Source organism: Coturnix japonica, chromosome 3 (genome assembly GCF_054131305.1).
Source record: "Coturnix japonica strain WE chromosome 3, WE-NBRP24, whole genome shotgun sequence".
Classification (NCBI taxonomy): Eukaryota; Metazoa; Chordata; class Aves; order Galliformes; family Phasianidae; genus Coturnix; species Coturnix japonica.
Window position 1 is genome coordinate 73667766 of NC_140665.1, and position 15374 is coordinate 73683139.

Here is a 15374-nt window from a genome sequence, read left to right on the forward strand (position 1 = left end):
CCCTCCCTGAAGCTGATAGCAGCTCATGCTGAGCACTGCATCGAGCTATGTAGCTGCTCCCCTCTAGAGAAGGTTAGATTTCACCGGCGTTTAATAATAACATAATGAAAGCGAAACTCGGTTCGTGTGAAGGAGGGCAGCCCTAGCTCAGCGCATTGCTGAGGCCGGAGGAAAGCTAAAAGCTCAGGGCCCACCTGGTCCGCCGGTAGTACCGCATGCAGCCCCTGCAGGCACCGAGCAGCTCGGCTCCCGGGGCAGCACCGCGTCATCTTCCGCACAAAAACAAGCGTGAGGAGGCAGGAGCGCTGTCGCAATTCCTCCCCAGCAGGGATTAGGGAGCAGCCTGTTGCCGGCAGCCCTCAGCTTTAGACACAGCGAGGCGGGGAGCGGCCTCAGCACCAAGGCCTTACCCTCCCGGAGGGGGCTGGCCGCCCCGGCCGGGCTGTGCCGGTAGGTGACTCAGCGCGGCACCCGGTGACCCCCGCCTGGCGGCGGCGCTTCATCGTGGCTCTGCCCCCTCCTTTTTATCCCTCCCCCACTCTCTCTCTTTCCCCGCAGGATCATCCCACCCAGCCGGGCGGTCACCTCAGCAGGAGGAGTCGCCGTCGTTTCGCCTCCGCTCCCGCAAGACCTGACGGCAGTACGCCTCGCCGCGCCGAGCCCGTCGCCATGCAAACAGGGAAGACAGCCGGGAGCCGGGAGGGCTGCAGGCCCTTACAGCTCACCATGAAGAGGGGCTACGAGGTGCTCCGTGACCCGCACCTCAACAAGGTAGGGGCAGGTGCCGGCCCTCTGCCCTCCACCTCCCGTCTGCGGGCCGTGCCGTGCCGGGCGCTTCCCCTCCTATGGAGCCTGCAGCTGTGCTCTGCCGCTCCTCGGGCTCACCCTTCCTCGCTTCGCAGAGCGGAGCAGCAGCACCCGAAGAGGATGCTGGTGGGCTTTCACGTGCTGCTCCGTTGCCAGCTGCAGTGCTTCCCGGCCCTCCATCCACAGCGCCCTGCTCCGCTTCTTGCGGTAGCGTGCACGGTGCGGCCCCCGCGGGTATCGGAGGGCTTTTGTCATTGTGTTTCTACTGCTAAGTCCAACGCCCGTTCCCCCTGACCTGCATCAGCGGATGCACTCTGCTTCTGGGGGAAGCTATAGCACAGGGAAATCTGTTTATGGCATCTCTCATGCACTTAAGCACACTCAGCTTGATAAACTTTGTAAACATGTGAAAGGACCTGGACTAAGAGAAAAGGTGAGTATGTATTTGTACAGTGCTGATACAGCTGTGGTGTTCAGATAACAAATACTTCATTGGTTTGCTGGGCCTTAGATTTGCTGCTAAAATGAAATATAGGGAAGGTCAAAGGTAGGCAATAAGCCTTGTGTAACACGTGAGACCTTAGTTAAGCCCATAGCCACAGTTTTTTCCTTGTGTGTCGGCTTTACTGCTCAGCTTCTGTCTGTGCTCTGACTGGTACCTCTAGTTTAAAACATATATGCGGTCATTTTGCTTACTGCCAAGTTGTATGAATTGACAAAAACTGTGTCTGCAGCCTTACCGGAGAGGTTGACTCATCAGTGAAAGCTCCATATATTAGTTGGATGAATGGCGCTTCTATTAGTGTGGGTGCTTGGATAAACAGTTTCCTCAGCTGGTGTGTGGTGTCTGTGTGTGTCCCTTGAGGTCAGGTAAAATGGAAACTAACCAAAAGGTGAAAATCCTATGAAGAACCAATGAAGGGCTGTTTCACTTGGGATTGCTTTTACAGTGTTTGTGGAGAAGACTGATTCAGAATAACCACCTCATCGCTACAGTTTTCCCTTCAAGCATCTTTCCCTTGAAATGCATAGCTGCAGAATGAGATGCTGAAGGTGAAGGCTCATGGCTAATTTCTTGGCTTAGACTTTACTCTTCCACCCCTCTTAGCTGTGCTATGGCACGCACGCATGCTGCATAACAGAGAAGCTGGCAGGTATATTCTCCCAGCCACCTTCTCCCAGCTCATAAAGCATTCTGAAAGATGCAGGGAAGGTTGTCTTACATCTGCATTGCCTGCCTGTGAGGAAAGCCAGGTGCATGGCCAGGGAAGGACAAGCAAGCTGGTTTTGAGATAGGTGATCTTTGGTGGTATGGATGTATTGGATCTTACCAGATATGTAAGGGCAATGAATTCAAACCACAACTGGGAGTTCAACATGGTTAGCTTTCTAGTGGTTTGTAATAGCCTGCATGCATGGGAGCTGGTACTCTGTGTTCACTTTCTGGTGCCAAGGCTGTTAAATAAGCATCAGGTTGTACAGAAGTCAATCTGAAGCTGACAAAATATCTCCTTTAATGATTCTAAAGTACGGGGCTTGTTTGCTGAAGAAGTGCCAGAACTTTTTGCTATCTCATGGGCTCTGTTTAAGGGTTACAGTTGCTTGGTATCAGCACTTTCTTTTAGGTATTGTGCCAGTTCCAATAGTCCTACTTACATACACTCAGCAAAAGTAGGCAGTGAGCACCAAGCAGTGGTATCTATCTGTGACCTAGAAAAGCTGTAGAAAAGTAAGACAATTTGTATGTTTGTTACTACTTCAATCTTGTCTGATACTCCTTGTCTCTCTTCTGTAAGTAAAATTTAGTTTTTGCAGCTTACATTGCAAACTTCAGCAAATCAAATCTGAACGCTGCAGAGTTGTTTTCAGGGATTCTTCAGCCACAGCCATTGGCCTGGCAAGCAGATAAAGCTCAAGTATGCATGCTATATGCAGAAACCTACAGCCTGAGTTCTCAAAAATATCTCCATTCTATCAGGAAGATTTAAAGGAAAATTTCATGAAGAATCATTTATACTTGAACTTCTTTTAAAAATAGAGGTAGGAGGAAATAATGAGCATGAGTCTGGATGCCTACTGGTACCTAGTGCTCTGCTCATCCAGTAATGAAGATGGATTTCTGCACACTCAGCACATTTATCGCATTTTATGCTTAACCTCAATAGCTGGGAAAAGTGAGAAGGAGGGCTGTAGGAATGTCAGGGTAAACATCCAGGTTTCTTCCTTTCCCTTCTCTTCTACCTTGTAAAAATTTCCAGAGGCAGAAGAGCACAAGTAAACTGAAATAAGTCTTTCACTGCTGAGTTTTCAAATCTCTTATTTTTCACTCTATATAATTCACAAACCTACAGACTTAGTAGGGTATGGCTGAATTACTATTATTATTTGATTATATATTTTTTTTTTCCTTTGGAATGTTTTGTCTAGGTAAGAAGCTATTTCTTCTTTCTTTTTGATGCATGAAAGATCGCATGGGACAGCAGATCTTAGCACACTGAGTCAATTACATGAGGATGCACAATTATGTAAGGACACAAGTCTAAGCGTATGAACAATAGTCATGGTTCAGTTTATCATCTGATATTTTTAAACTCTATGGATCTATAGCATCCAAGGAAAATGTCCTCCTGCTTACTTGATGCAGTGAGGAATATGACCACTGAGGATAAGGAGTAGGCTGAAGTCCTCAATGACTTCTTTACATCTACCTTTAATGGGCCTTATCCTCATAGCACTTTATGCCCTGATCTGAAAGTCTGGGATGGAATGCAAAATACACCCTCAGTGATTCAGGTGGAGACAGTTAAAGAGTTCTTCCTCCACCTGAACTGCCACAAGTCCATGGGACTGGATGGGCTCCACCCTTGGGTGCTGAGGGAGCTGGTGGGAGTGATTGCTGAGCTGCTCTCTGCCATCTACCAGTGCTCCTGGTCAACTGGAGAGGTCCTGGAGGATTGGAGGTTTGCTGATGTGACTCTCATCCACAAGAAGGGCTATAAGGAGGATCTGGGGAACTACAGGCCTGTCAGCCTGACCTCAGTACCTGGGAAAGTTATGGAACATCTTGGGTTATATCACATGGCATGTGCGTGGTATCTGGGGGGTCAGGCCCAGGCATCATGTGTTCATGAAAGGCAGGTCATGCTTGACCAGCCTCATTTCCTTCTATGACTGGGTGACCAGACTGGTAGATGAGGGGAAAGTTGTTGATGTAGTCTACCTAGACTTCATCAAAGCCTTTGACATGGTCTCTCACAGTATTGTCCTGAAGAAGCTGTCTGCCCATGGCCTGGACAGGGCAGACAGTTGGGTAAGGAAGCCCTGGAATGTATCCAGAGAAGGGCTATGAAACTGGTGAGGGGCCTGGAGCACAAGTCTTGTGAGGAGCAGCTCAGGGAACTGGGGTTGTTTAGCCTGGAGAAGAGGAGGCTCAGGGGAGACCTCATTGCACTCCACAACTTCCTGAAGGGAGGTTGTGATGAGGAGCGGCTTGGCTTCTTCTCCCAGGCAACAAACAGCACCTGAGGAAATGGCCGCAAGTTGTACCAGAAAGAGGTACTAGAGACTAGACATAAGAAAGAACTTTTTCTCTCATAGAGTGGACAGGCACTGGAATGGCCAGCCCAGGGAGGTGGTGGAGTTGCTGTACCTGGCAGTGTTCAAGAGGTGGCTGGATGAGGAGCTCTGAGATCTGGTCTAGTGGCTTGCTGCAGCTATGGTAGTGGGAGGATGGTTGGACTAGATGATCCTGTAGGTACTTTCCAGCCTTGTGAACCTATGATTCTTTAGAAAACTGTAACATTTTTGTTTGAACAACTAAATACACCATGAGTAGGAATTACAAGGAAAACAAATGGAGTTTTACTTATTTTCTTTGAAAAAAGCTGCATTAGGAACTTTTGGCAGCAGGCTGTATGCTCCTTAGTCTGATGAGTTACAGCAGTATGACAACAATTGGCTCTTTCCTCTCTTGTAAATCTTTCATTTATGCTTTACTCAGTACGAGGGCTATTTTATAACACATAAATCATAAAGAAAATTTAAGCTAAACTTTCATCTCACATTTAATTTTTTTCACCCTTAAATATTGTTTAAACAAGTCATAGTTTCCCTTAACCTGCTTCTTTTCAGAATCTTGATGAGAAGATATGTGAACGTGTATTTTAATACCAAACTTTTCAAACAGCTTTTATTGGTTGCCAAATCTAAATACTTGTCTGATTGAGAAACCGGGCCATTCAGAGACTGCCTTTATATTCCAGCTAAGCAATTCAGTGATCAGAAAAGAAATAGTTCTGTTAAATCTAAGTGCTGGATGGCCCTTTCTCTTTGCCTGATGCTTCATTTTAACTACTCTCCTTTGACTGACCACTGTCATTGCTAACTGTGGCACTTGTAAAATGCTAAAATACAGAACCTTCTTCCTTCTTTCCCTTGACTCAGTTTCTATTGAGTGGTGGATGATTTCAGAACAGACCATTTGATGGGGCTGCTGAACACCTGAGAGTCCTAGATCTCAGTCCCATCTACAATGGCAGTGATGTTTTATCCTTAGTACTTCCTGTAAGTGAGGCCCTTGGATCCCAAAGGGTTTTCAACTTGCTTTTACTTGTTTTAATGTTAATATTAATTGTTGCTTGAAGTTGACTGGGAGTCCATTGGTTCGCCACTGAAATCACGCTACAACAGCCACTGGAAAAGACTTCTTATCCCAATGTTGTTATTTCTGACAGTGGCCAAAATGAATCCCTCAGGAAGAGTAAAAGAATGGGGAGATCAGTTCAGTTGAAAGGAGTACTAAAATCTCATCCAGTCCAACTTATGAAAGAAGACTCTAGTGGTGTTTTCCCAGAATAATAATTCCAGGCTGAGAGAATGAGTAGTTTACAATGGGATTGTTGTGGTTTCAGTGCTTGGTTTTCCTAACAGGTTCCATGAAGTGCATGTACTAATTTATTGAATATATATATATGTGTGTGTGTGCATTAATTCAAGCAAAATAATTATCTGAGTTAAACAAACATTTACTTCCTGTTTCACTTCTGTGTTTCAAACAGTGGGACAAGAATACTTATGAGATAAGCGTTTTGTTCTGTGTATCGTTGTTTCACTGAAATTAAATCTGACTTGATGAAAGAACATAAATATAAGAAGCTGCTCTAACGAAATCTATGCTTTTACTGAATACTAAGCAGTAGAATTCTTTCCTCTTTCTGCTAGTAATAGCCATGTTATCACTTCTTAACCTGTGAGCACTTTGAGTCATCTACAATGGTCTGCGCTCAGTTTTACTTTAGCTGCTATTCTGAAAAGAAAACTTATAAGTCTGGGGATGAAGGAAGCAAAATTGTTCTCTAAAATGATTTGTTAGAAACATTTGTATTATCTTGTAAAATAGGTTTTCCATAGGTTATTTAATCCTGTATGAGATGATTTCAGATTAAGTGCTAATAGGCATGACAACTACTGGAGGATTATTTTTTTGTCTGTGTAGTTGCTGATTGTTTTCACAATCTCCCACCTCCTTTTCCCTCATAGTAATTTTGTTCCGTAGATTTTAACAGTCATATTTCCTCATCACCTGGCAGAGCTGTTCAGGCCTTGATAGGGATAAGCACATGCTGTTTTGTTTTTGTTTTTTTGTCTTTGACAAGACTAAATGATAGTATGATTATTTTAATGCAGTAAGCTTCATCAATCTGATCTTTGTCTGGAACCTTTTCGAGTGAAATTTTATTGATTCTGCTTTTGTGTTATGTGAGCATCATAGTATTGATCTATTCTGAGGGCCTGTGAAACAGGAGTTGTAGTTCTGTTGAATGCATCCTCAAAGAGGGAGTTCTTCAGGTGGAAATTTTATTCATGCCAGAACCATTTGCTGTTTAACAGCCATGACCATAAGTTGTAGATTGGCAGAACTGCATCTATGTCAAATGTTTGCTATTTGGGAGCAAGGATGTGAGCTCAGTAGTAGCTCACCATTACCTACCATGTGGCTGGGTGAAGAGGTTATGACATTACCATGTGTATTCTTCCTTCTTGAAACACAATTTCTCTGCAGAGAAAATTAACTTGTATCTTGAATTGAAAGATGCTTTGGAGATGGGCCTTCCTCATTCTGTGTGGTTTGGTGAGGGTGATCTCTGTAAAAGTGGATCATTAGGTGTGGTGCCAACTCATCCTCCACTTGTCCTATTTTTTTGCATTAGCAAGTTGAATGGAGCAGCCCTGAGAGAGACCAGACTTGTCTGCTAGAGCAAGCAACCAAGCAGGGCCAGAGGTGAAGGTCTTCAGGATTATTATAGAGACTAGAAATAAGGAAAACCCCCTGCTAGCATACGAAATGCCCTTTTCCACCATATCTTCTCCATTAAAGAGTCTCTGCTTGGTGAGATAACCCATATAGCTGAGCAGGGCAGTGTTCCAGACAGGTCAGTAGATAGTCCTATGGGAGAAGTAAGGAGTCAGTGATTGTAAGGCTACAAAGGAGTCTCGATAAGGTGCACATGTATAAATAAAGTAAAAAAGCTGGCAGAGAAGAGTAGGATGGATCCGGAGAGCTCCTTAAAATCAATTCAAGAACATGCAGTTTATCTTTTGGGAAAATAAAGGTATTTCAATCAGTTTATCTTTCCATCATATTCTATTTTATGGGTACAGTCTGCAGTGTGCTTTGCCTTCTGGTGCCTTTTTTTTTCCTGATCAAGTAGGTAAGTTGCAGTGGCTAGCATTACATTCTCTTCTCTCTTTTGGCTTCTGGTTCTTTGCTTGCATTTATGAAAAAGAGTGCTGGGTCAGCACAGCAGGAAGAAAGCTCTGTGACTTGAATTAGAAACAAATAAAATAAATGAGAAGTTGTTATGTAGCAAGCTATACATGTATAAGCTGCTAGCAACTGAAAGCTGGTATGAATAGTAGCAAGAAACTGAAAGAGTTGTTTTGCTGTGAAGTTGTTTCAGGCATGAAAAGTAGTTTTGGTTGTGTAATTTTCTTGTAAACTTCAGTAACTAAAAGCAAACAAACAAACTCAACTCTTTTTCTTGAGACTACTTGAATAGTAACAGTGCTGGCAGAGAGCACCATCCAAGCAGGATTTGCGTATTTAAAGCAGATTAGATGTGGTTCTCTACAGTAGATTTTATTGAGAAGCTGGAATCACATACAACTTGTGGGCTTTTGATTTCATTGATGGATGCCATAGAAGTAAGTATGATCAGACTTGCTTAGAAATTGTACTTCTAACTAGGTAAAATAAACAGAAAATAATATGCTTTCTGCAGAGAACACATCTCAGACCCCATACACTCTTATTTTGAACTTTTCCCTTCATGCATTAAATTCTGCTGTATCCGTCATTTGTCCTGAACTGTTTGTGGAGGAGACAAAAGTTGCAGCTGTGGCAGGCACAAGCTTCTCCTACCCTGCTTCCCTTTCTGGGGAGCTGAGGAAGTAAAATGCGTGTGACAGTGATGTTTGTTACTAACCTGTGACCCCAAATTGAATTGTGCTTGGTGGTTAAGTACTTGTATACATGCAATGTTTGCTTTTCATATTTTTCCCTTTCCTTTTCTGATTGCACAGTGATTCAGATATAAGCTGTGCATTCAGTGTGGTTGTTGATGCTGGGATTCTGTGCTGAAGACTTCATTGCTCCACATTCAGATGACTAAGTAGCAGGGGCTGTCTGCTGTCATGATAGATGTTATTGATGGAAATCCAAAACATCGATCCTGGGGTTCATTGTAGCAGGAAGAGTAACAAAAAAGAGGGAAAAGGGTGACAACAGAAGGGGAGAGCATTGCTGGTTGTGTGTGCTTATGTGCACAGGATGGTCTGTTCAGCCCCTGTATCTGAAACAAAGAAATTGTATCCTGTGAGCACTGGTAGGAGTTAAACAGGTAGCATGTGCTGGAACCTATTGGGCTTTCTTTTTACTTTGCTAGATAGTAGTGTTGGGCATGGTGGAGTGCTTTTAAAAAAATAATAAATAAATAAGCAAGCTGGTTGCATTCCTTCAGCAAGGGTGCAGCGTCAGGGAGGAACCAACATCTGCTAAGTGCCAGCTGGTGAATAATAGATGTCCATTTGTGTTCATGTATCCATTGGCCTCATTCAGTGCTGACTGAGATCTGCCTGTTGAGACAAGTACCTGTGAACTTCTGACACAGAGATGTGCACGCATGCCTGTCAATGGGGCATGGAACTGAATTTGAAGAACTGTATTTTTCATGGTGTGGTTACTACGATATCTCAGCAGTGCTTAAATGTCTCAGGCATCAGTGCAAATGGATATAAATTAACCTGGATGCCTTGACTTTCATGAGTAGTGGTTTATTTGATCCCAGTGTAATACATATTATTTTTGTTTAAAAAGATGGTGATTTGTATCTTCTTTTAAAAAGACTTTTTCCAGTCAAATTAGCAGGGCTGTCGTTGGAAGGCTCAATCCTACAGCCTCTGAAAATAAAAAAGGATTTCATAACATGTGGTAGGTCAGTGGGGATCTTAAGACTGCCTTAAGGAATTGTCAAGATTATGTATGCTCAAGACACCTCCAGGAGCCTGAACAACCTTGACATACGGCCTGTGGAATCTGGGTTAGAACATAATTGCAAGAGAGGTCGTGGCTTTTACAGTGACAATGCATATGTGTAGGGTAATATCTGAGAATGACTAAGGACTTAATTCTGATGCTGGTTTTAGTAGTTTAAAAGCAGAATAAATTAATGGTAGAGGGATGCAAGAGGGGACACTGCTGCAAAACTGACACAAAATAGGCACTAGTATGTTAATCCTACAATAATCCTCCTTTGCCACCTTTAGAGTCTGAATTCCATTAAGCTCCAAAGACTTTTAAGACCTAATTCCTACCAGCCTATCAAGAAAAAAAGTTTGAAATATGTAGGTAGTGTGCAGGTTAAATAATTTTTAACTAATCTGATCTTTCTGAGATTATAAAGGCTGTAGTCTCGCTTTAATTTAACCATTTTAGGTAACATGTCTTTTTTTAATAATGAGGATAACTTTAAGATAAATCTTTGTGGGACTTCAGGGGAAAATATGTTGTGGAGGAATCTAAACATTTTTCTGTTATAAAATAGATCTCCAGATTCATTTTGTATTTGAATTATGTGTATTGCTTTTTAAGGAAATTGTTTAATTGAAAACCCTTTAATTGTATTCATGAGAAAACAACTTTTGGTCTTACCATAGTTTAAGCTTTGCTACTGTAATGTGTTGCATAATTCAGGAAGTAAAAATCCTGACTTAGTAGAAGGTGGAGGTCACAGGGCACCCTGGAGAGAGTTCTTGCAAGCACCACATCCTTTCAGTTGAAACCAGTGTCTGTAGTTTACTTGAATGCTATTGCCTAGTCCTGTGTGAAAAACAACACTGCTTGAAGTTGTTTATGATACAGAGGAAGTGCAGAATAAACACTTTATAGATGCATAAATTATACTCAATGTAAAACTGGAAAAAAACATCGTCTACTGATTTGAATACTTAGGACTTTTGGAAATATGTCAGGACATAATTGTCTGGTATAAAGTTCAGAATGCAAGTTCATCGCTGTTTTGCTCTTAATATAAAAGCATAGGGCCGCAATGTGCTTTATCAATGCATGTTTATGCTTAGGTTTTGCTTACTTGATTGTTAAGGTGGCAACAGTTGTGTGTTTCCAGCTTAGGAAGAAAAACAAACAAACAAACAAACAAAAAACCCAAAAACAACAAAAAAATCCCTTTCTCCAATAATTAAGTTAGTGTTAAAGCAGAAGTCATTCTTATGCATTTGTCCTCACATTCATAACATAAATACCCCTACAAGTGATGTGAAAAATTACAAAGACATTTTGTTAAATAAAACCTTGTTGAAATACACTCAGTCTTTTGTTCTGAGTTTGTATATTATATCAGTCTATCTTGTTAATGGATAGCATGTATCTTACTATGAAGTTTAAATTATTTCGGCATCTGGTTCAGACTGAGACATTGCAGATTAACTTTCTTCCCTTTGTCCCCAGTGAGTGGTACATTTTCAAGTTTGCTTCTGGAATGGAGATGTGATAGTATCATATGTGTGCTTTTGAGAGCAGATAATTGTTATGAAGTACGTAATTCCCTTTCCTATAAAGGCAAATATAATTTTGTCTTTCACTAATGACATTTAAAAAGCCTTTGCCTTAAATCTTTACTGGATACAAATGCACACCTGTCATGACAGAGTACATTATAGTGTTTTCAGTAATAGTCTTTATCTGACTTATTGGATTTCTTTCTGCAGGTATCTGACCTTAGAAAGTAGATTTGTGAGTGGAGATATGCTTACAAAATAGACAGTAAAACCTCTTTACATAAATAGTACAAATGAGCCCTGCTGTTATAGGTAGAACTCAAAATGGGAGAAAACTGCAGAACTGAAGTAGAATGAATACCTGAGACTGTAAAGCACTGAAACTTGATTTTATTTGTCTTGAATCTCTTGAATTACTCTGCAGTGTTACTTCGGAGGATTTGAGCAGGTGAGGTGCACCTGACACAGAAAGCCTATCTATAGTTACTTAGGTAGTTTTATAAAGGTATTAATGGTGCTCTTGCATATTTATTCCTTGCACACTTCTCTTCTCTGAAAACCATTAGTTAATAAACTCATGTTACGTATCTTTGAGGATTATGTTTATCAACTACATTGTTTTCTCTAAGAAGAGGCTGGATAAGGCCTTCCTCTTGCTTGAGTGACAGCTTGGAACTGGACTTGGAATGTTAATTTATTTATAAGGTCATTCAAAGGTCAGATATAGAAATAAGGAATGCCCCTTATATTAACATGATTATTCTGAAATGCCTTTCACTTTGTTTACAGCATATAAATTCCACCTTAGGTTTAGGACTCTGCTGTGGGAAAACTAAGTATGATGACTATAAATGAGAATATTCAGTGCACTTGTATGAATGGGTAGCGGGAAAGATAAATTATGCACTAACTGCTTTTTTTCTGCTTTAAAGATAGCTTTCACCATGCACACTCAGCAACTAATTGAAAACAACATTTTATCTAAGCTCAGGAGCAGCACAACGTCTCATTTTGCAGTTCATCGGAGAAACTTAACCAGTCCAACTTAGCCTTGTAGCCACTGGAGTTGGGTTAGCCAGCAAAACAAAAGTGTTCCAGGTCAGGAGCTGGCTACTGATCTGAAACTAGATCCCCTGCCCTTCTGCCATACTGGAGAGAATAGTTCTCTGCCTCCTGAAGAAAAGGGATAAACTTAAAATGGAACATTAAATAATAAATAAATAAATAAAAAGAAAATGCATCCTTCTGAGATGTAATTCTTACCCACACATGCACATAAAAATACACAAAAGTAAGATAAAGAGAGAAACTCTTTGAACTAGGGAAATTTCCTAACCTTATTCATGCATAGATTCTGTCTTCTGGAAGTAGGGTTACTGAGTCCTCCAATTATTCTTCTGCAGTAAAGATGTAGAAGGTAAACATGGGAAGAAGAGTAGATGAATATGGGAAAAAGGACAATGTATTTGTCATAGTGTTCCACTAGCAGTTCAAACAGACCAACAGTCACCCTTTGTGGTTTACTTTGAGGTGTATTTCAAAAAATGTTTAATTAAAATTTCAGGGCTATTTAATGAGTATGGGCACACACTTTTTTCACCCTTTTAGTGAGATTTATTTCTGCAAGAGAGACAAAGTATTTTACTAAGTTGGGCACTGAACTGGAAACTAGGTCACTAGTTTTCCTTTCTCATCTGAAAAAGCAAGCAGCATTTGAGAATTTTTCAGAATGAAAAGCAGTGTAAACTATTTGATATTGTGAGGTAGATCTTATATTTCAGTGATCTTCCTGGAAATTCCACTGTTGTTCTGTTTTACCTTCTCAAACTATTGTAGGAGAAATTTTTCTTTTATCCCAGCCTCGTAGCACATGAAAATGCCATTCTTCATTCTTCTAACTGTTAATGTCTTCTGACTAAGCATGTCTAATCTATGCAGTCCTGACATATTTTGTTCATATTCCTTCTACCCACTGACATATTGCAAATTACCTGCAGAGTGTGTGTTAGTGGACGTGCAGCCTCTTGTCAATGCAGTTTCCTAGATCCATGGAAATCCATTTAATAGGATCGCAGATTATGGCTAGTGTTGAATTCTGGGAGGGAGAAGGCAGGTCTGAATGGGCAGGAACAAATGATCCATCTGTGTAGCTAAACCTGTTCCTGGCTTCAGGCCAGGCTGTGCCACATACGGATTAGTTCCAATTAGATGAAGCGGTAACTGACTCTTGGCTGCCTTCTCTGAGCCTTCTGGGCCTGGGCAGTGCTGATGAGTGTCACATCCATTCCAACTAAGTGGGAAAAAGAAGAGAGAAAGTATTCAGAATTGATATGGTGAACGCCTGAAGAAGCACAGATCAACACAGGCAAAACCTTCAGTCAATGACTAGTTGGTAGTTTTTAATTCAATGGAAATTAATTCCTTCATGAAGCTAGAATTCATGATTCTAGGACTTAAATACATGTGATTATGTGAATGAAGGGTGTCTTTTTAAGGGTATATTTATCTGAAGACTTTGCTAGCTATTGAATGGGCCAGGTGATATGAATTCTAAAAGAACTCTTCTCCCACACTTTGGATGTATATTGACTGTCTAAAGAAAATATCTTGCATTGAGAATGTCAAAATGCTGAATAAAGCTTCTGTGGGAGGTTGCTGTTGCTCACAAAGACATCTTTTTAATTTTTCTTTTCTGAAACATGATGATATAATGCACTTGTTTCTTCTAAAGTTCAGGAGCTGCACTTTCTTTTTATGATTTATTAGGATGTTCTCATTTTGTTTCTTTAAATACCTAGCAAAATAACTTGAGCAAGATCTAACAACTAGAAAGCTGAATTCATTTTTGTGTCAAAATATTGAATTCTGTTATGGGGTTTTCAAAAGTGATGAGAAAGGTGAAGCTTCTATGTAGGCAGCAAAGCAGTAAGGCAGTTACCCATATGGCTGTGGGAAACAGGCCAGACCTGCTACACAGTCTCCTTTGCCTTCTGAACTTGTTATCCATAACAAATCTTGTCACTGAAAAATAGATTTTGTTAATCTCATTTAGGAGCAGTGGGTTTTGGAGTGTAAGTACTGATGTGATAAATCCAAAGTGGTATGACTAATGCTAGTTTTCCTACTTGTCTTCTTTTTCTGTTGGCAATATATGTTATCGGCAAATGATTTTTGGTTTGCAGTACCAAATACGTCTTTGTGAGCTCAACCTGTTTTGAGATGTGGTCTGAAGAGAGTCTCAGCCTATGAATCATGTGTTCTTCCATTCTACCTTATGCCTGGAAATCAGTAGTTAAAGATTGGATGGAGTCTGGTAGGACATGTGGGTGTTTACCCCTTTTACTTTTGAGTGCCTGTGAATGTCATGTCCCACTGCTCTGAAGTTTTGATGAATGTCCCTGCTACTTCCAAAAAGGTTTGAAGCAATCCCCATGGCACTGATTCATCTTCCTTGCTGTGATCTTGACCTGCACAATCTCTTTGGAGCTTTACAGCATCAGTCACCTCAGTGAATGGAGAAGAAACTCATCTTCTCTAGCTACATTAGTTATTGTGCTTGCAAGAAATAAGAATTAATCTAGAAGCCATAGTTTGGTTAATGATTTTAAAAACATATATAAATTGGACCAGCGCTTGACCTAATCAATTATAGTAAGGTAGAAATAGCACAAAACCTCTTGGTTGCTCTGCTGACCAGGAACCTCTTTTTAGGGAGAAAGCCAAAATCTGCTGCTGTTAGTCGTTTTAGAGCTATAGGCTGTGTTTTCAATTTGCAGTTGGTTTGAGCCATGTGTAATTCGTTGTGACTGAATAATTCAGAATAATTTAATTATATTATTCTTGCTTATGTTAACGTGTCAGTGGAAATATAACAAGTACACCATAAAAAAGAATGTGACATTTTTCTCTTCTGAATTCTGTTGAAGAGAAAAACAGAGCACATGCACTACTCCGTGCTCATGTTAGGAATAGTTTCTAATCCAGTTTCTTACATCTTAATTAATGTTCTTGCCCATACAGATTTGCAGGTTTATCAAGTAATAAACACTCTGCCCTCTGACCTACAGTTTCAATAGTAAATACTGTTAATCTGTCAACCAGATGACCGCATTATATAATTGCAAGGATTTTTAGGACAATCTAAAGACCAAAATTCTTAAAATCTGCATTACATTTCTGTGGCATAGGTTTTCTAGTTTAGATTATTTGTTGTTGCTGTTGTCTTTTTTAAATGCTTGTTTGTTTCTTCAATGGGAATAGAGAGATTTAAGCATTTTTGTTTGTTTGCTCTTTAATTTTGGGCTAACTGTAGTCTGAATGGCTGTCTACAACTGGAACATATTGGGGGACTCCTAGAACATATCTTTTATCAGTTCAAAGCAAGTCAGTCCAAATACTTTGAGAGTAATCCATAATAAAAACATGTTAGTGGAGTCAATGCAAATCTGCTGGTGGAGACAATGTATAGACTTGATTCAAAAGTGAGCATCCTG

At 40.8% G+C, this 15374-nt stretch overlaps 1 protein-coding gene across 1 annotated transcript in view; it reads left to right on the plus strand.

The window, feature by feature from the left end:
* The first annotated feature begins 575 nt into the window (after window positions 1–575).
* ME1 (malic enzyme 1) overlaps window positions 576–15374 on the plus strand; it is a 145987-nt gene continuing 131188 nt past the window's right edge. The window contains exon 1 of the mRNA XM_015858973.3: window positions 576–771. Coding sequence (XP_015714459.2) covers window positions 670–771 — 102 coding nt within the window. The 5' untranslated portion in view covers window positions 576–669. The remainder of the gene's footprint in view (window positions 772–15374) is intronic.